This window comes from Plectropomus leopardus, chromosome 1, assembly GCF_026936395.1.
Source record: "Plectropomus leopardus strain MGB_pleo_1.0 chromosome 1, ASM2693639v1, whole genome shotgun sequence".
NCBI classification, from domain to species: Eukaryota; Metazoa; Chordata; class Actinopteri; order Perciformes; family Serranidae; genus Plectropomus; species Plectropomus leopardus.
In genome coordinates this window covers 7,990,461-8,010,301 of record NC_142176.1, presented here as the reverse complement: position 1 = coordinate 8,010,301, position 19,841 = coordinate 7,990,461, and the positions used below count along the sequence as shown (strand labels likewise).

Genomic DNA, 19,841 nt, shown 5'->3' with positions numbered 1-19,841 from the left:
ACACACACACACACACACACACACCCACACAAGGGACAGAATTATCCAGGGTTCAGAGAGCCGTCACGATATTGCGACTGCATCGGCACCACAGGAGGCTAACAGGTGCTGTGCATTCTGTAGTGGAGCCATGCGGGAGAGTTTGAACCATTTCTAAGACTAAATATCTGCATAACTGTGTGTGTGAGTATGTGTGTATGTGAAAGAGTGTGTGCTTCTTTGTGCATGAGTGAGTGCTATCGGGTGGGAGTGAATGAAGCAAGGACATCTCAGCGGGCAGGCGAGAAAGCTATAGAATAATTTTGGGTGTAAATAAGGGTGAAATGAAGAACATTAGCCCTACTGCTGTGTCAAGTCACCCTGCCTCACATGAACACACCTCAACCTATTGCCACCTGACCTCATTGTTCATACGAGTCACAGCGGGGAGGATGCAGTCCCCTTCAGCGTTAATGGCTCTCTGCCTTTATGCTGTAGAGAATTGAGGAATCCACCATGAGGTGAATAATTGCTTGATCCTGAGTGTGTGATGTGGAGTGTCAAGGCAAGGTGAGAGGACAACATGCTCAGCTGTGTGTGGATAAGCATGGCGGTATTTGCATGTATTATACCTGTGTGTTTGTGAGGGGAAGTACAAGCATTATACCAAAAGACTTTGTAGAAATAGCTCAATACCACTTTTTATGATACCACAACATAGAATATCAAGAAAGATATGGATCCAATATTTTATTCTTCTTATTATTAAAATGAACAGTTTTCTTACCTACTAGGCTTGGGAAGTATCAAGGTGTTACAATATACCAGGGTATGTTGAAATATGGAAGGTATGATTTTTGATACCATCCAAAATAGAGATGCTTTTCTTTCTATTAAATCGATATGGAGATGCTGTATTGAGGTGATGTAGTGCACAGCATGCACCATCAGAGGTCACTCTCTATTGCTGGAATAGGCAATTGAGCTGAGAAAGATGCTGACTGCTAGTTGCAGAGAGCAGGAAAAAACAGTCTGTATATCCTGCCTATTCTCATTTCGAAGTCGACAAAACCGTCAGTGACTTTGGCGTTAGACAGAGGTTAAAGGCCACCTTCTGCAGTGGCATGAGATGCCACCAGGCAGCACCACTTTGTAATGCAACCAACAGAACCTTTCGCAGTGTCATGACACTGCGGCCGGTCAGTTTGACGGCACCTTTTGGGGTCCTATGCTGGATGGTGTGAGGTTGACATGCTGACAGTAACGACATAATATAAGGAGCTCGAAGGTCCCTATAGGTTATGCAGGAAGGGTGGTGGATTGGACCAAGAAACCCCAGACTTGCACTTGGGAACCCTGTTTTTGCTTCCTTTATGAATACAGAGCCAAACTGTGATATTTTTTTCTAACTCTAACCACGTCCTTTTGTTGATGTGCCGGCGAGCATTCAGGAACATCGACAGCATACTCAGGAGGATACCTAGCATGTAATATGTAGACATGGAAGTCCACTGACAAAACAGTGATGTGTGACGACTTAGGACGAGAACGTGTTTGAAGACCAGAGTTTGTGAATTTTGGAACAGTGGAGATTAGCCAGGGTGGTGTTAATGAGTTTCATTTTGTTTCTGTCAAGTTTAAATGAAGTGTGTTTTATGATGAGTTAACAAGGCAGTCAAGCTAGTTTTAGTTCAGTAGGCAGAAACTTGAATTTGAAAAGTGTGCTGTTGTAGTTTTCTGTTTATAGATGTAAACATTTTTTCTTTCTTGACATTTTGTGAGTTTATTTATTTTGTTATACCACTGAAAACACTAATGTGGATCATAGCCACCTTGCTGCTCAAACACATATTCCAGCTCCTTTTTTGTCACATATACTGTCATACGCTGTATAACCTGGTGAAATGTCAGGAAGGTATGAAGGTATGAAAATATAGACACCTTCCATGCCCATCACCAACTGGTCGTGGTGTTTATTTACGGTGATAGTTTAATTTTGTCAGCTGTCTACAATAAAAGTGACTAGTGAGGAATTTTGATTGTAGTACACACAGCATGAGGGGGGAAAATATCACATTTTAAAAATCAACAGCACCATCTTTTTCCAGAATCAGTGTCCCTGCTAATCTGGATTATCCGCAGACCTCTCTGTCAACAGTTTTCTAAACTACTTTTCACCTTAGAATTAGTCCCAATAAATTCGGCTGCAGCAAGGTCAGAGACAGATGCTTTATCTCAAAACTTATATAAAACTCTTTCTGAATGGCTAGAGGTTAGTTGGAATTATGGGTAAAGTTGTCCCTGTTTTATGACAAAATTCTTTACATTTTGTTATTTATTGTTTGGGGGCCCCAAAACTGTAAATCTCCGGCCATATTTCAGGCACCCAATTCACCTCTAACTCTGAATCCTCCAGACATTCTACTGCTTATTCTACAGATAAATAAACAATTTCTCACAGAAAAAGCCGTCATAAAAACCTTTTTTTCTAAGATCATGGGATGTTAGCATTTTGAAGATTGCAGAGCAAGCTTTAAGAAACTGTGTGCTGTGGATAACTAAATGTATATAAATAATGCATAATTGTTTAACATTCTCCTCCATAGCTGCTGCAGTGAATTCCCTCATGTGTAAGCCATAAGCGTGCCTTTGAGTTCATCTAGTGTTCTTAACAAAGGATTCAAGGTCCTTGTGTCAACTGTATAAATGTTTGTTATTACTGCAGGATAGTTAGTTTGATTTTCCAGCAAGTAGCTCCCTATACGCACTTACAATAGCTCATCCAGGAAACTAATGGCTGTGTTTGCTGTTGTTACGAGTCAGAGACAAACTTCTTGGTGATTTATGAAAAGCTTAATATAGTTTTGATGGTTCATTAAGGTTTGTTCTTTTTGCCTTGATATACATTGTTTTGGAAGATGTGAATCCCTACAACAGAGTTGGTGAGGTCAAAGTTAGCTTTATCCATTGTCAGATGAGCACGGCTCACAGAAAAAAAATGGATTCATGGTTCTGTGTTATAGTTTATAAAGCATGTGGAGTGTAGCTAAAGTGTGCTTCCTCCAAGATTCCTGACACTCCAGTCAAGTTTTACAGTATAAACAGGCTAGATCCATGGTCAGCTATTAATTAAACCCTTCAAAAAGAGATATCTATGCTGAAACTGTCATTAGCCCCTTGCATAAGGTATATATCCAGGTTACATGCATGTTGCAAACACATAACTACAATGTGTATAGTATGTTAATAACCATTTTGCAATGTGGACAGGGGGTTGATAAGGATACATTTTATGATTTTTTTTTTCTGTGTGGCTTCCCGTCCTTTATGTAAACCTAAACTCATCCTTACCATCACTTTCACTGACAGATGCACCGGTCCAATACAACCTGTACTCATTCATAGGGTTTTAAATATGACAGTTTAGTCAGTGGCAGTTGGCATGTGATTCAGACACGCATGGTACCCTCTTGTGACTGCATGAGACAGGGCAGGCAGGAGGGTTGGCTGATGGGTCAAACAATCACAGGACTTTCACCCAGGAGACAGCTGTTTGTGTGCTGTGTGAACCTTGAGAGTTTTCTTTTTTAAGTGCATTACATAGTAAACATATGTGTCATGTGATATATGTCACATACGACATGTAACAAAGTGTTTTACTTGCTTAAGTCATGTACAAAAAGAAGTTATTTTATTTATTTTAATTTAACCAAAACATTTTTTTTCCATACATAAACAAGTAGATTTGTTACCAACACGTAAAGTAGTTTTGGTGACAAAAAAATTTAATGTGAACACAAAAGTCCATTTTGAAAAGACACTATGCATGTAAGGAGTGGGAATCGGCATGCTGTCCCTGAGAGTCAAAAGTCATTACGCTGACATGCACAGTTAAGTCAAGCTGCAGTTATAGCTCTATTAGGCCATTTAACTGGATCACTGACCTTGTCCCAGTATACAAGCACCAGGGAAGAATCAATTTATTGATGGATATATGTCTGATACCGCCATAGCAAGTGGCAATAAGCCCCCTTTCAACAAGTTCAGGTTGACTTGTTATATCATATACCAAACAAATTAGCAAGCAGCAAATGTGTTGCACGTCGGAAACATGGCAAACTTTTTGGCACTGTTTATTTCGTATGTATTCTAGGCTTTACGTTGTGTTAGTTTTCTTTTCTTCCCTTCTTTTACATTTGTTGTTCCTGGTTTTCTCCTAGGATTTTAGGCTGTTTGACTTCTGGGTCAAAGCCCGGCTCAAGACCATGGAGCAACATCAAGGCCAGTTCAGGTCCTGTTAGGGCGTATATGTGTAAGAGTAAATCAACCCCCAACCGCATTATCTACATGTGCTAGTCCAACCTAGAGAAATTCGACGCAGTACGATTTCAGTCAGATTAACATGTATACATGTATTTTTAAAAGTCCAGCTGTAGTTGGACTAACACAATAATTAGATTTTTCTAACATTATGTAAATGTACTAAGTGACATTAGAGGGGTACTGAGACTGTGCAGTTTGAAGTGAAGGATCACTGACCATGCTGGCGTATATGACATGTTAGGAGTAGTAATGTGCTGTCAATAAGCCTTCAAAATTATCATCATGTTTTTGAGCCTCTGCATGTTTATTTTATTGTTACAGATAAAATATGATAATCACTTCATGGCAGACATCCCTGATCTGGATTACAAACAAATTCTAATCAGTTGCTTGTTGGCCCAGGACTGATTGATTCCTAGAATTCATACATGTGTGACATATTCTTCAGACATGCTGGCAAACTAAAAAAGATTAGGGATTATAATGACACCTTTACCTTTTCTTTATTTGAAGATTGCCTTCAGCTGTTATTTTATTATTTTAGTCATGCCTCTCTGCCTCATGTTTCAACCATAGGAGATACTACATGCCTATTAGCCTCTGACTCCCTTGTACCGTATCACCGTGCCATTTGATGCTCACGTTGTACAGGAAAGGTATTCCTCTGTGGTGCCTTAAGGCAGCCTCCCAGCCTTTGAAACTGCATTTCAAACATTTTGTTTAGGGCTTTGACAGGACACATTTCTACTGCTCACAGCTCACACAGTTCTCCAGCTCTCCAGCAGTCAGCTGGGACTCCTCTAAATGAAGTAGAAAGCCTCAGTGACATCCAGCATTTTTTTCTTTTTTTACTGAGAAGCCTCTATCATTTTGCAGCGAGCCCTCTCTCTCTGACACCGTGGCCTGGGCAGGCCTCAGTGGAGCGGAGGGGGCGGCGGCAGCAGAGCGGCAGTGCAGCCTTGAGTGTTTTAAGTGGACCTACAATTTCTGAGTTGACCTATGCTGCTCAGATCAATTGAGCTTTTGAATTCTTCACATTCCCACCTTTCAAGCAGGACTCTGATTGTTTATATGTGGGCCAGACAGTACTTGTGTTTTACAGATATATGAGTTTATATGTGGATTGCTGTAAGTGTGCTGCCAGCCAGATCGTACAGAAGGCTGTAACTGACACCTAACCTTGATGGATGCAGATTTTTAACAGAAAAACAAATTCTTTTTTTTTTTTGATTTACATTACAATGTATGTGGTTACTTTGAGGGATTTTATGGAAACACACCACAAATCAGTTGTTGCACACGGATTTCAAGAATTGTCTGCTATCGTCCGGATCAACATAATGCCAGATTATTGATTTACCATGATTTACAAGCTCCTTTGCTAAAATGTAAACATGAACACTTTCTGCAGTGGTTTAAGCAAAAGAAAAACTTGAAGCAAAAGGGCTATGAACTCATCCAACCATGTCTCCTAGAAATCACATTTATGTATATACAACAGAAAATACATTTGAAAAGGACAGTTTTTATAAAGTGAATGTATATGCGAACTCATAAAATGCTTACAGATAATTCAAAACATTGACTGATACATCCATTATTAGCAATTAAGGCATGACACAAAATGTTTTTTGGCTTGTCCAACTGTTCAAGGTCACCATGACTTTGTCTGTCTCATTCTCCTGAATGTGACATCTCAAACACACCTTGAGGGATTTTTTTCAAATTTGGCACTTGTCCACTTGGACTCAAGCATGAATTGATTAGAATTTGGTGGTGAAAGGTCAAAGGTCAAGGTCACTTTGGTGCAAATGTCTAAAAGGATAAATTAATGAAGGTATTTTATATCCAAAATGTTCTGCAAAAACACTTTTCTGACCATTTTTAAAGACGTAGATGTTAACAGTAACTTCAACTTGATTAATTCATTGAGGCATACAGCCACGAGATGATTATTTTGGTTTTGTGGTTATGGTTTGGCACACACACTTCTGGAATAAGGTTAGGGAATGACTGTACTCTTGATTTGATAAAGATAGCATAGGACAAAAAACAATAACTTTTAACACAAACCCAGATCTTTCTGGTACCTTAAACTAAATGCTTTTGTCGCCTAAACCAAACACAAAACTCAGGATGCAACCCTCAGTGTTTAGTCCTGAGCTATGCCATATGACTACGATGCAGTATAAAGACATAGGCATTTCTTCAATGTTAAAAAAAACCCCAAAGAAACATTGGCTCTGACTTTGATTCAGGAAGCAGCAACATTTCTTACATACACCATACATGGCAGAACACATTAGCAGCATTTTCCTTAGCAGCATAATTTTTAAAAGACATAGTCGTTAACTCCTGATTTGAAGTTAATCCAAGTTGGTGAAAACCACCCTCTGCCCATCAAAGATGCATCACTTCTGTCGAGAGACAACTGTGGAGAGTGTTGAGCATGAAATAAGCTGGAGAAGAGGAGCTGATCAGTGTGTGGGAATGAAAGAGGATGGAGGCAGGATCGAGGCTGTCAGTCCTGTCTGTCATTTCTCAGTAGATTATAGCCTGAGGACTGGAGCATGAGCTGAATGATGATCACCTATTATTCTATGTGCCCTTCTAATGAGTAGTTCCCAGCGGAGAAGCTCTCTGTGAAGACCGACCAGGGCACGCCAGAGGGCAAGGGGGCGGTGTGGGGGGGCTTAACCTGTGTGCACGCTCAGACTTTTGATTTGCTTTTGTGACTCTGTGCTCATCCTCAGTTGAACTACGCGGAGTCGCGGCTGACCCAGCTGGAGGGCTGTCACTGCGAGAGGACCTGCAGTGCCAACGGCCTGGTCTACCGAGATAAGGAGCTGTGGGTGGAGCCTGAGAACTGCAGGAACTGTGCATGTAAGGTGAGTGTCACCTCTATCCCCCTAATCAAAGACTGAGGCATGAACTATTACACTGAAAAAAAATCGATCATGTTCAAGTCAGTCAGTTTTATAGCCTAAATTCACAAATTGCAAATTTGCTTCACAGTCTGTGCAGCACACCACATCATCTTTCCTTACCCTTTATAACCTGGAGCAACACCACTTTCCTTTTGCTGCCTTAAAATACCTAAGCAATGAGCACTTTTAGAAAGAAATTTTTCATAAATTAAAAAAAATATTAGATTTAGTAAATTACTTTTAATAAGGCTAAGAAAAAATGTTTTTATGGAATGTTTTTTTATCCCTTTTTGTTTTGTTTTTTTGTTTGTTGCCAGTTTTCAGGTAATTTTCTTGAGCTTTTTACTTTTTTTTTTCTTCTTCTGTTACATCTGTGTAAAATAAGGAACTTCCGTCCCCAAAATTTCTGTTTAGCATGTTTGAATATGTCTTTGACACCGACAGCTGCCATTGTTAGTTTAGGTCGATTGTTGGTCCGACTGAGCTAAGCGGGCGGGGGTTAGCGAAAGGTCAGTTATTTAACTTAAGCTTTGTTTTTGCTCTCCTCATGTCCATTTCTCTACTTGTGGACTAAGCTGAACTTCCAATGTGAGTTATTTCATTCAACTGGGCTTCTACGCCAATTCAATGTGCTGAATTTGCCGAAAAAGCAGACAAGGGCCGACTACTGCCAACACCACCAAAGCTAGGTCAACACTCAGTAACAGCTCAACATTGACCAATGGCTGACTATCAGCTTTGTGTGTTAGGGCCCTCAGACCCTTGATTCATAACAGGAAAAACTCCCCCAAAAACCTTTCACTGGAAAAAATGGAAGAAACCTTATAAAGAGCGACAGACGTGAGATCCCTCCTCCAGGATGAACAGATGTGCAATAAATGTTGTGTGTGAGGGAAATGAGGAATCACATTAGTTGAATAGATGCTGTGATGTGTAAACCCCTTGGGGAACAAGGTATTACACTGTGTATCAGCTTGTTTCAGCTTATGTATTCTCTTCATTTACTCTTTGAAACTTAAGAAAATCATCTTGATTTCTCACAAACACCTGGGAAAAAAGCAGTGTGTAAGTTGACAAGAAATGACCTGAAAAATTGCAAGAAATGAAAATTGAAAAAATCTTAAAATAATAATAACAATTAATAGAAAATTTACAAGACAATTACCTGAAACTAGCACAAAAAATAAAATACAAGTAAATAAATAAATAAAATCATAATCACAATTATAATCATAATCATTTCTGTAACATAATTTCATATATATAATTATAATAATTATAAACAAAGTTTTCTTGATACTTTTCCCTAGTTATTTGATAAGTTTCTAATGATTCTGTCTCTCTTTTTAAAGCAAATAATCAGGTCATTTTCTTTTCACCTTTAACCTTCCAGTTTTTATTAGCAATTTGCAAATCATTTCATGACATGTTGCTGACTACCATGTTTTTGAAAGAAATCAAACCAATTTGGTCAAGTTCCCAAGCTTTAAATGCTTGTGAAAGGCCTCTGAACGCAGCACAAGAAACAAATGTTGATCCAAGTTTGAGTGGGTTAAAGCTATTAGAGGTTTACAATGACTGTTATGTTTTTTTTTTAATTGCTTTGCATTTGAAATTTGGATTAAATTATCCCACCAAATGCATATTTTTCAACTTTTTTAAAGAAAAATAAATGTTGAGACTCAAAAACTGGCATAAATAATATGATGAGATGAAGACATTTACAGTGCATCATGTGAAATCAAGTGAAAAAAGCAATAGTCAAGGGAAAGTGGGCAAACCAAAAACGCAAATGACAAGATTTAGAAGAGAATAACCTGTTGGAACACTTCAACACTTTCAGCATCACATATAGGATAAATAACAGCAGGATCTGAGGGTCGATATTTTTCATTAATGAGAAGTCACTTCAACCCTTATTTCTGAACACTTAGCTTTCTAATCTTCTCTCCCCATCAGACCTCCCTCTTTCCCAGCCCCTGCATCATCTCTCCCTGCCTCCTGCCCGCCCCCTAACAAGCGGCCCCTAATAAGCCTCCCTGCCTGTGCTCATACATAGGAGCCAGACTTTGAAATGTGTTGAATCAGGCCATCGTGGGCCCTGGGCAATTAGACTTGCTGCATCATTGCACATCAAGCACAGGGTGGAGTTTAGTCGGTCTGATTTCCTCCCGTGGACATGCCATTAACTGATAACCGCGGCGTCCTGGGGGAACCATTTCCGATGACTCATGAAATGAAGAGGCGCTCGCAGAGAGAGATATCAGCCGCAAAAAATGAAGGCAGCCCTTCAGGGCCTGAATAACTACCTGCTATCAGCAGGCCGCTCGCTTTCGGTATTCGCCATCCAGCGCTCAATGATGAATCTGTGATCTGATTGTATGAGATTATAATTTCTTTTTTTTTCCTCTAAATATGATAGCTTTCAGTTTCAGAATTCTGTGCTGGAGGTGAGATTCTGAACAGTTTTTGGTTGGTTTGCTTTGTTAACACTGCAATTGCATTAGCCATTTAGGGATAAGCTGTACTTTAACCCTTTAAGTCCTGAGCAAATTGGTTTGATTTCTTTCAAAAACATGGGAAAAACCAATGACTAAATTGAAAAGAGATGTCCCCCAAATTGCAAGAAATTAAAAAAAAGAAAAAAAAAAAGTCAAACAAATCACCTGAATATTTTAAAAAAGTATTATATATTCTATATTACATATAAGTATAATTATATATATAAATTCTACATATATATTAATATTTTATTTTCTGTCATTTTCTTGTTTGTTTCTTTATGTTTTTGTTTTTTGCTTATTTTTTAGATATCTAATCTTTTTACTAATCTCTTGCAAATTTTTGGGCCATGTCTTCTCCTCATGTTTCTTAAGAGAAATCAAAGCAATTAGCTCAGGTTTCCAAGGGTTAATTGGCATTGGATAAGAGCATACCTCATGCTGCATGTGTTATGTTTTCAGTCGTTGGCAAGGGATAAATATAGTGTTATTTTCCAAATAAAGACATAAAATTCCATGAATGCCTGTGCAAATGTAAATTTAGACACAGACGGACACAGGAGACGTGTTTACTGCGGATTGTTTGGCAGTGCTAAAAGCAAAAGCGGTACATTCACAGTGAGCATTGGATTTTTGCTTTTGATGTTTACGTGTTTTCTGTTTAAAAAAAAAAAAAATCCTTTTCTTACAGAACGGTGTGGTGGAGTGTCGCAGGATTTTCTGTCCTCCAGCAAACTGCTCAGAGGACTCGCTGCCTGTACACGTTGATGGGACTTGCTGCAAGAAATGCAGACGTAAGTATCAGCCAGCACACATTTAGATCAAGCAGGAAGCAGAGAAAATGTTTACAAGCAGCCCTGTGAACCCCCCCGCTCATGTGCAAGAATACCTTTCACACCACGCAAATAGACTCGAGTCAAATAAGCTGATAACTGCTGCTCATTTCTTTCTCTGCCAAGCAGACGAAAAAAATAGATGATGATATATATTGGTGAATTTTTTGAAATAGCCCTCATGTTGCTCAGTCAACACCATGGCCTTTACCACTCTTTATATCTGATGTTTAAAAGCATATTTTCATTGTAACGCCAGCATGGAGCAATGAATGTCATCCCTGCACCGCTGCTTTCTTGAAAAATAATTCTTTATAATGAGTTTATTTTTAATGTTAATCAAGAGACTTTAATTAAGTTGTATCTTTTGCTACCTCATGTTCAATGTAATGAATTCTGACTTGTAAAATATTAAGACTTTACATTGTCTGGATAGTTAAAGAGAAGGTGAGATCACATTAATTATTGTTGATATCGGTTTTAATTGTGAAGTAATAAAAGCAACATAGCAGGAGGGATGCTGCAAAACTGCCCTCAATGGAAGGTCATTGATACTTGGTAATGGCAATTAAATGTTGGATAAAAAGTTAAATAACTGCCCATCCTTTATCCTTTATCATATCTTGGCAATCTTAACAAAGCACAGCAAGTCTGTCAAACTTTGGATTTCATTGGGCTGTGTTAAGAGTGATACTCACTATATCAAGAGTTTCGAGAATGGTGTTTGAAGTGTTTCCAAAACCAAGAGCTTAAGTGTAAGGAACTGATTAAACTGTGTTTTTATCTGCTCTAATGTATGATGTGATAATATATGAACGTCTGGGACTGACTATTGTTCTGATGAGCCATAATTTAAAAACTCCAGTAGTCTGAAAAATGTCCCATTGGACTGAAATTGCAGTGATTTCACAACCTGTTAGTAGCATCCAGTAGTGAATTGTAGATTCCAACCAGCTAAAACTTCTCATGGCTAGAATTCCTTCAGTCTTTGTTATTCAGGAGGTTTTTATCAGGAGCTGAATTAACATGGAATACAGCAGTTTCAAATGACAAATCAGTGAATTCTTGATTTGGCTGCATGGGGACTGGCTGCTCGCCCACAACATGCTCACCCCTTTTCTCGCATGAGTTATTGTGTGCTCACCTTTTTCAGATCCAGAGGTTTTTACCAGGAGCCGAATCATCTGTGAAGGTCTCTTCCTTTCCAAAACAATAGACGCGGTGATTTAAAATGATCAAAAATAGAATTAAGCACTTTCAATTTAAAAATCCAGGTATTTATGATGCACTTTGGCATGACACTTAGGACTGCTAGTCCAACATGGTAATGTAAAGTCGCCTTTTTTCTATGATAATTTAAGATCCAGATGTTCAGGAGGTTTTCATCTAAAGCTGAATTATCCACAAAAGTCTCCTCCTCTCCAAAACAAATGGATGTGGTGATTTCAACCATAAGGAAGACTGAATTAAGCACTTTAATGTTACAAACAGTTCAACTGCGGCGCTACTAATTGCAGTTGGGCTTCTTGCTCTGGTGGCCGTCGGGAATATGTGAAAACAACAATATCTGGAGCCAGTATTCAGTTTGACAGTTTGACCGTTTGACTGCGATGCAGCGTGTCGATCTCCAAGCAAGGGAAAACACTACGAGCCCTCTGCCTATGTAGATATAATCAGCTATTTCTAAGGTAAGAGAATAAAATGATTCTTATTTTCAGATGATTGTACACTAAAGAAAACATTCCTATTACATAATATTCCATTTCTGCCAATATATCCCCCTAAATTCCACACACTGGACCTTTAAAAGTACAACATGCTTTTGGATGGACGACTACACCCAGAACCTGCTGTAGATACAAACAAAAGGGCTGTTGCTTGTAGCTGATGTTCTTCTGGCACAATGTAACCCGACTAAACTATCTGTAAGAGCAAAGATCACAGTCGCCTGGTTTTCATGGAAACTGAAATGGAAGCACTATTTCTAGCATAAAGCACACAGGGGTCTGGTAGCTGCTCAAAGACCCACGGACAACTGAGTCTCTCTTGCTATATTGCGAAAACACTAAATCCCTGAAGGATAGTTCGCCTTTGAATAATTCCAGCCCTCCTCTGCTTCCCTTCATCCCTCGGCTCGCTTCGTCTTCCTCCTCTTCCTCCCCTGCGAACATCAGAGCTCTGGCACAGACGAACGAGGGAGCAGCGGTCCAGAGCTGCGACTGAGCGCTCCACGGTCCTGCACCCTGGAGAGGAGGAAAACAGGACTTCATATCATATGCTTCATTTTCTATTTCTGCTTTATCGCCAGAGGAATATGCAGAAGGGTCTCCTCTGTTGTATTCTTAATGCGCTGTTACATTTCCTCTCCACTTATGCACACTAGCCAAGAACAACTTTGTTTCTGACAGAATTAACTATGCAGAACTTCAGGCTGGAAACTTTTTTTTTTTTCCACAGGCGATATCAAAAGTAATTTTCACCATTTTCTTTTGAGAAAACCACAGGATATTGTCCAAGTTATTATTCCTGGTATGTCATAGTTCCTATACTTACATTAATAGAGTGTAATTTCAAGCAATTGTTTTCTATTTTTGTGCCCACAGCAAAATGTACATACATGGGCCAGACCTTTTCTGAAGGCCAGCGCTTTTTATCCAGGAGCTGCAGGGAATGCAAGGTAATTTTAAATTTTTTGGTTGTTTTTTAAGTGTGCAGCTTTTTTGCCTTTCTTCAAAAAACAAATATTCAATGCAGCCCTTTAGTTTCAACATAAATGTACAATGATTGCATGGAGTGGGTTATTCAATTAGCCAGCAGGCCATATGAGTTTTCCATCCCTCCTTTAATCTGTTCAGTCTTTTTTTCTTCTCTCTAATGGCGCGATAGCCAGGTACTTAGAAACACATATGCACACAACATCACAAAGGCTTGATTTGAATAGAACCTTCATCACTGCATGGATGATAATTAAAGTCATTATTCCAGTTCACCATACAAGAGAGGTGAGCGCTCTTAACTGAGGAGCCATTTATCTTTAAAGACACTATTTTAAGGTGAAAATTAGCGTTTTATGCATGTAATTGCTTACAAAGAACACAGAGGATTCCTGGACTCATTATGAGCCCTCAGGCACCTCCAAACATCATTATATTGTTTGTAAGCTTTGTTTCAGGCAATTACAGCCATCCTTTACTCCTGGATGTGAATGCTGTTAAATGACCAATTTATGGGCAGGTTGTTTTTCAAAGGGGCCTGGAAAGTTTTATTTTGAGGCCTTTTTAGTGTAAGCAGTTTGGTCCATTAATCTCAGCGTTCGTGATGTTTCTGCACATCACACCATGTTTCTGTCCTCACACGTCACAGCATGAGAGGCGGGAAGTGGGAAAAGCATCAATGAATATATGCATTGACATATGGAGTTACTAAGCAAGAGGAATGAGATTGGTGTTTGGTTTGCCACCACTCTGTAACACTCAGCTGCTTAAATTGCCACAAAAAAAAAGCAGTTCATGGGGTTTTTCCTTTATTTATAGGGTTATTGATCTAGTCACGGCAGCCTGAAATGATAGAATAATAATTACCCACTGAGCAGACACAGAGCAATGCTATGATTCATTCTGAGTCCAACTCATTCTTCTTTTGGCATCGCTTTTGGTCTCCACCAACCCTTGAGAAAAATATCCATCTGGCTCATTTGGATGAAGCAGGTAGTCATTTTAATTTTATCTGTCTGCTGTTTGGTGCTGGACAGGTGGAGTATGGTGGATTTGTCAAAATGTTTCCTTCAAAAACAGAAATGGCATCGATGCAAGTTGACCTTGCAGACCTGGAAACCAAAACAATGATCTTACAAAGAAATATAGTTAAAAAAAATGAGTTAATGTAGAAATTATTCATAATGAATACATTTTTTAAAGGAGCCTGGGGTACGGGGGTCAATATTTGGATTGTTTTTTTGTTGTTGTTTTTTTTATTATGAAAATTATCCAAAAAATAAGTTGTAAAAATTTGGATATTCTCTGAGATTTCAGTAGTAAAATTAAGGGAAGAAAAAAAGATGAAAACCCAAATGTTATCTGGCAAATAATAATGAAACACATATTAAACCGCCATCGTTGTAACGTTGGATCACTGATACTAGATCTCTAGTGAAAAGTATTCATAGAACAAAATAGTTAATTAATGCACAGATTTGCATAAAGTCTTAAATGGGTTAAACACATATCTGGTATTATAGTAAATCTATATGTTGATTGATTGTTAGTGTATTGCAGTTTGTGTGAGTGTGGTGTTCAGCAGTGGGGACAGTGGGCTCGCCCACTTTATCGTTGCAAATAATGTGCATCAATTTATGACCCAAAAGCAGCAAAATATATGTTATTTGAAAAGTTTAATGTAAGACTCATGCTAAGCTTATTGTTACAGTTAATTGAAATCTGTCTGTGCCATGCACAAATTTACCACTTGCTGTTTTTATCACCCAGTGAGTTCAAGCAAACAAATTACCTGGAGGTTTGTGCACCTACTGATAGTTCCAGGAGGGAGACAAGTGGGAAGTGGGTGGAAGGGTGTGTACACAAAGATAAACCTAATAGATACTAATAAATATCCTTCATAAAATACATTCTTGGTATAGTTTGATACAAAGTAAAGCTTTTTAAGTTTTATATGTATATAAAAAAATGTGACCATGGCAGTGTCTGTGGTGTGATAAGGTTATCCAGTCATGCAAAGTGAAGCCATGTGGTTCGTAAACAAAAAAACAAACAAAAAAAACAACCTTTTCCCCTCTTTTTTCTGAGTTGTATTTTTTTTCTCCTTCAAATTTAAGACTTTATTCTTAGAAACTCTGATTTTTTGTTTGAATGTTACCATCTCCCCCTGCTCCTTATTTTATTTTATTTTCTATTTTTTTATTCGTTAATTTTATTCATAATGACTTTAAGTTGCCATCGTAAAAAAGCATCATAGTGCAAAGCAGTCGTACTTTTTAAAGATGATATGAGAAAGCAGTTTACAAGGTTCTTAGAATAGCCTGTCATGGATGGAAGTTGTGAAAGAGATATCTTAGAGATTTTAGTCGATAACCTCGACCTTGGAAAGTGTGGCAGAGACAGCCGGAGCTGTCTTCTATTTGTTTTGAAGAACAAGGCAAAGATGAGATTGATCTACTTTTGTTACTCTTCTTCATATCTTCACTTTACCTGATATCTGTATTCATGCCCTCGTTGTGAATGTGAGCAGCATGTACAACCTTTACATTCCTCCCTCTCTGTTGTCATGGCAGCCTCATTCAGTCAGGAGTATCTTAAAACACTTTTTTTAAACATCTGAAAACATCCTTTTAATTATCGGTGGGGTTTAATACTGTCAGAAGCTGCGTCAGCCTCCCCTTTTGTGATGCTCAAATTATTAGGTTCAGACTGGCAAAGTGTAGCTCTACACACAGGCCTTTGTGCAAGGTCGGAGAACTGAAAATATTCATTAAACATAACCAGAGTAAACAAGGTTACATTCATCTTGATTTGCAGGGTTGTAAAGCACATTCATTTAACATTTTTAACAGAGACAGGCCATTATTTGACCTACTGTAAACACAATTTTCAATATGTCTAACCTTGTATTTAACATTATTCCACAAGAGGCTACTGGCTTACGGGTTAAAAAAATATAGAAATTTACATGCTATAAATTATTGATGTGACATAAATGAAAGTTGAATTTATAGTTCACCTATCATTATGCTGGAATTGTAGGGACAGCAGAAATGTATGGTTTAGTGATGTGACAGCGTGAAATTCTTCCTTCACAAATAGTCTTTAGCCAGACACCGGCTTCAGACTGCATGCAACAAACAAGTTAAATGTTGACCTGTCTTGGAGTTTTAACGTTAATTAGCTTTAGCTGAAATGACTTGCTGCTGTTTGTCATTTTAAAAGAAAATGAGAAATTAGCTGAATATCTTTTACACTCATCTGTGCTAATGATACTTAGATTCAAATGTATATTTGTTGCGTATTTGTTGCGCAGTAGGTGAAATATGCATGGATTTGTCTGAACATGTGTCCACATGACATTTGTGAATAAATGGTTAAAAGAATGACCATGAGTATCTTGTATAACAAATAAAACCAGCAATCTCAACATTACTAGGTCATCCTACTGCAGCGTATATCATCAAGTTCACACCTTCTGGCATGAAATGAATGTTTTCATATGCTGCTTATTAGTGGATTGCCAAACTTTAACCAACAACCAATACAACTACTCTTAAAGAAAACGAGTATGGTCTGGTTACATTTTGGCAGATAAAACACAAAGAAACAAACAGTGGTGGCCCAAAAGTTGAAGAAGTTAAAGCCCGTTTCCATTAGCGGGGCATCAAATACAGCAGCTTTGTTAGTTTCCATCAGCATCAGATTTTGAAGTCCCAGGAATCCTTTGGGGTCTGTTTGAGATGCACTAGGCTCTCAACTAACTCCAGTCTCAACTTGTCCACAGCAGTGGCGTAGAGCAAGAAAGTCCTTTTAGGGCAGGAGGGGACAGGGCTGGTTACTATTAACATTTGAAGCTGGCCATTGAATTATTTGGCTGGCTTCCCATCTTTGCGGCACTGCGGAGTGCTTCCACCTCCTGTCTGAACCCGGTGTTGTCACCCTAGATGACAAAATTCCACACCAATTGATTTTGAGTGAACTGGCACCTGGTAGTACTGGCAAAATTCGATCAGTAACCTTAAAAGTACAGAGTTCTGTGCCCAACCCAAGGAGGGAGGGAATGTGTATGGGTCAAAGAAACACAGGGCTTTCATCCAGGAGAATGTTGTTTGTGTCCCATATGTAACCTGAAATCGACAGTTGTTGTTTTTTTTAACATTTATTACAAACATTGCAAACATGCTTATTTTAATTCAGACCATGATCTTTTTTGTCAAGCTAATCTAGTAGTTTTGTTGCCTTAAACTAAAGTAGTTTTGGTGACAAAAAGTTATCTTGAAAAGACACTATGCAAACAAGCGGAAATTGACATGCTATCCTCGAGTGTGTAAAACTGATGTTCAAGAGGTACCTCGAGCATCATAGTCTGAAGCATAGGGCCACCGACCAAACTGCCATATTTAAAAAGTTTGGTAATGACAATGTTTTTGAAGCAGTGGGCTTGCCAGGAATAGATCAGATTGTGTGCCATTTTTCTTCAAATGGTATAAATTCTCTGGTGAGGGCAGTCTCTTCCTAAAGCACAGACCTTCACATATTTTATCAGGGGACTAAAGCTGTAATATTTTACCTCTGTCCTGTCCTTTCAGAATGGTCTGATGGTGAAAGTCATGGAAACCTGTCCAGAGCTCAACTGCACTGTCAGTGAACAGATCTTACCAGATGGCAGATGCTGCAATGTTTGCAGAGGTATGTCTTCCCTCTTACCGCACTATTCTCTGTTGCATGAATCACTCTTTCTTTGGATGTGCACGCACCAATCCCCTGCCACTGCGAGAAGTAAACACAGCCAGTCTGGTGGTTGCTGATTCAGGCCGCGCCTCTGCAATAATTCTGTTTCTCTCCCTTTCCACCGGGTACGAGTACTTCTTGGCTGGGATACCTATCAGAGCAGATTGGTCTGTCTGCTATAGAGCACCTGCTATGCCAATTTGCCTGCGCCCCACTGCTTTGGCAGAGAGGTACTACGGGGTAAATAGCCACCGGTAATTCAGTAAATACATTGAATAAACAAACTGTAGGAGGCTGTCAGCTATAGAGCCATAATGAAAGAAACCCGGGAGAGGTTGCGAGCGAAGGAAATTGCGCTCTCATTTCGGTTAGATAAGCAGCGGGCCTTAGACTCACTGTATTTAGAAGAGAGGATGATGAAAAGAATGTAAAAGAGAAGGCCAGGAGAAGACAGCGGAAAGGGAAGCGGAGAAAGAAGATGAGAGGTTAAGAGTGTAAGGAAGAAGACATGAAGGAGAGCAGAGGAAAGTCTTGGACCTGCTATGCTGAAAAGAAAGTAGAGGGGAGGTATAAAGCACATGAGAGGAGAGGAAGATGAAAAGAAAGTTAGAGGATAAGACTTCATATGTTGAGAGAAGAGAAACAGAAAGGAGAAGGATGAGGAGAGGGGGCAGGAGAGGAAGATCAGGAAAAGTAAGACTTATTGTGTTGAAAGGAGACGAGGGAGATGAGTGGAGAGAAGTGAGAAAGCAGAGTTTATACAGTCAGAGCTAACAATTAGAGACTGATGGAGTCACAGTGCCTCTTCCCTACTACGCTCCCTCACTGTCTCACACACACACACACACACACACACCCACATCCACGATTTGTCACACTCAGAGACAGTCATTACTTCCTGATCATCTCCAGACCTCTTCTCCACTGTGTCACTCAGTACTTTGAAACCGCTGCGATGTTTACTTGTGCCTCACTCTTCCTCAAAGTCACACTGGCTCTGTTAAACTGGTAATTACACACTAGTCACTGAGTGTTCATGCCCCTCTGTTTTACTGAAATATATACACATATCCATACTGATTTGTGTTACACATACAGCACATCAAAAATCCAGCTATCACAAACACAACTGCTGTGTTGACTGGAGGCATGTTCCTCAGTTGTCCAATCTGTTCCTCTGTCCCCTTCTCATGGAAGGCGATATCTCAAAACATCTTGAGGGAACTTCTTTAAATTTAGCACAAACGTCCAATTGGACTTGGTGATTAGATTTTTGTTGTCAAAGGACCAGGTCACTCTGACCTAGCCTGTCTCATTCTTTATGAATGCGACATCTCAGGATACCTTGAAGGAGTTTCTTTTCTATTTTGGCACAAATGGCCACTTTAAGTCAAGGATGAACTGATGAGACTTTGGTGCTCAAGGGTCACTGTGACCTTGTGTCCCTTGCATTCTTGTAAAAATGATATCTCAAGAACACCTTAAGGGAATTTCTTGACATTTTTCACAATCGTATAATTGGACTCAAAGATGAAGTGATTCGATTTTTGTGGTCATAGGTCAAAAGTCCAGGTCTCTGTGACTTTATAATGTTCTGCAAAAACAATTTCCACCATTGAACGCCATAATTCAGGAACAGATGTTGAGAAATTTGATTAGATATTGAATTAGTGACACTAATCTTGAGTGTCCACTGTGAAGAGTTGCTAATCTTATGTGCTGCAGAAGACAAGATGCCTGTGATGCATCCATGTTTTTTTCATAGACATGGATTTAAACTGTAGGCACAACTTGACTGGTTCGCGGAGGTATACAGCTGCAAGACAGCAA

General features: G+C 39.1%; 1 protein-coding gene across 3 annotated transcripts in view; it reads left to right on the top strand.

The window, feature by feature from the left end:
• Window positions 1-19,841, top strand: part of LOC121946268 (protein kinase C-binding protein NELL1-like) — a 453,829-nt gene that overhangs the window by 208,331 nt on the left and 225,657 nt on the right. For all 3 annotated transcript variants that reach the window (XM_088069950.1, XM_042490773.2, XM_088070003.1), the window contains 4 exons: window positions 7,056-7,190; window positions 10,422-10,524; window positions 13,167-13,240; window positions 17,870-17,969. In XM_088069950.1, the coding sequence (XP_087926076.1) occupies window positions 7,056-7,190; window positions 10,422-10,524; window positions 13,167-13,240; window positions 17,870-17,969 (412 nt within the window). The remainder of the gene's footprint in view (window positions 1-7,055; window positions 7,191-10,421; window positions 10,525-13,166; window positions 13,241-17,869; window positions 17,970-19,841) is intronic.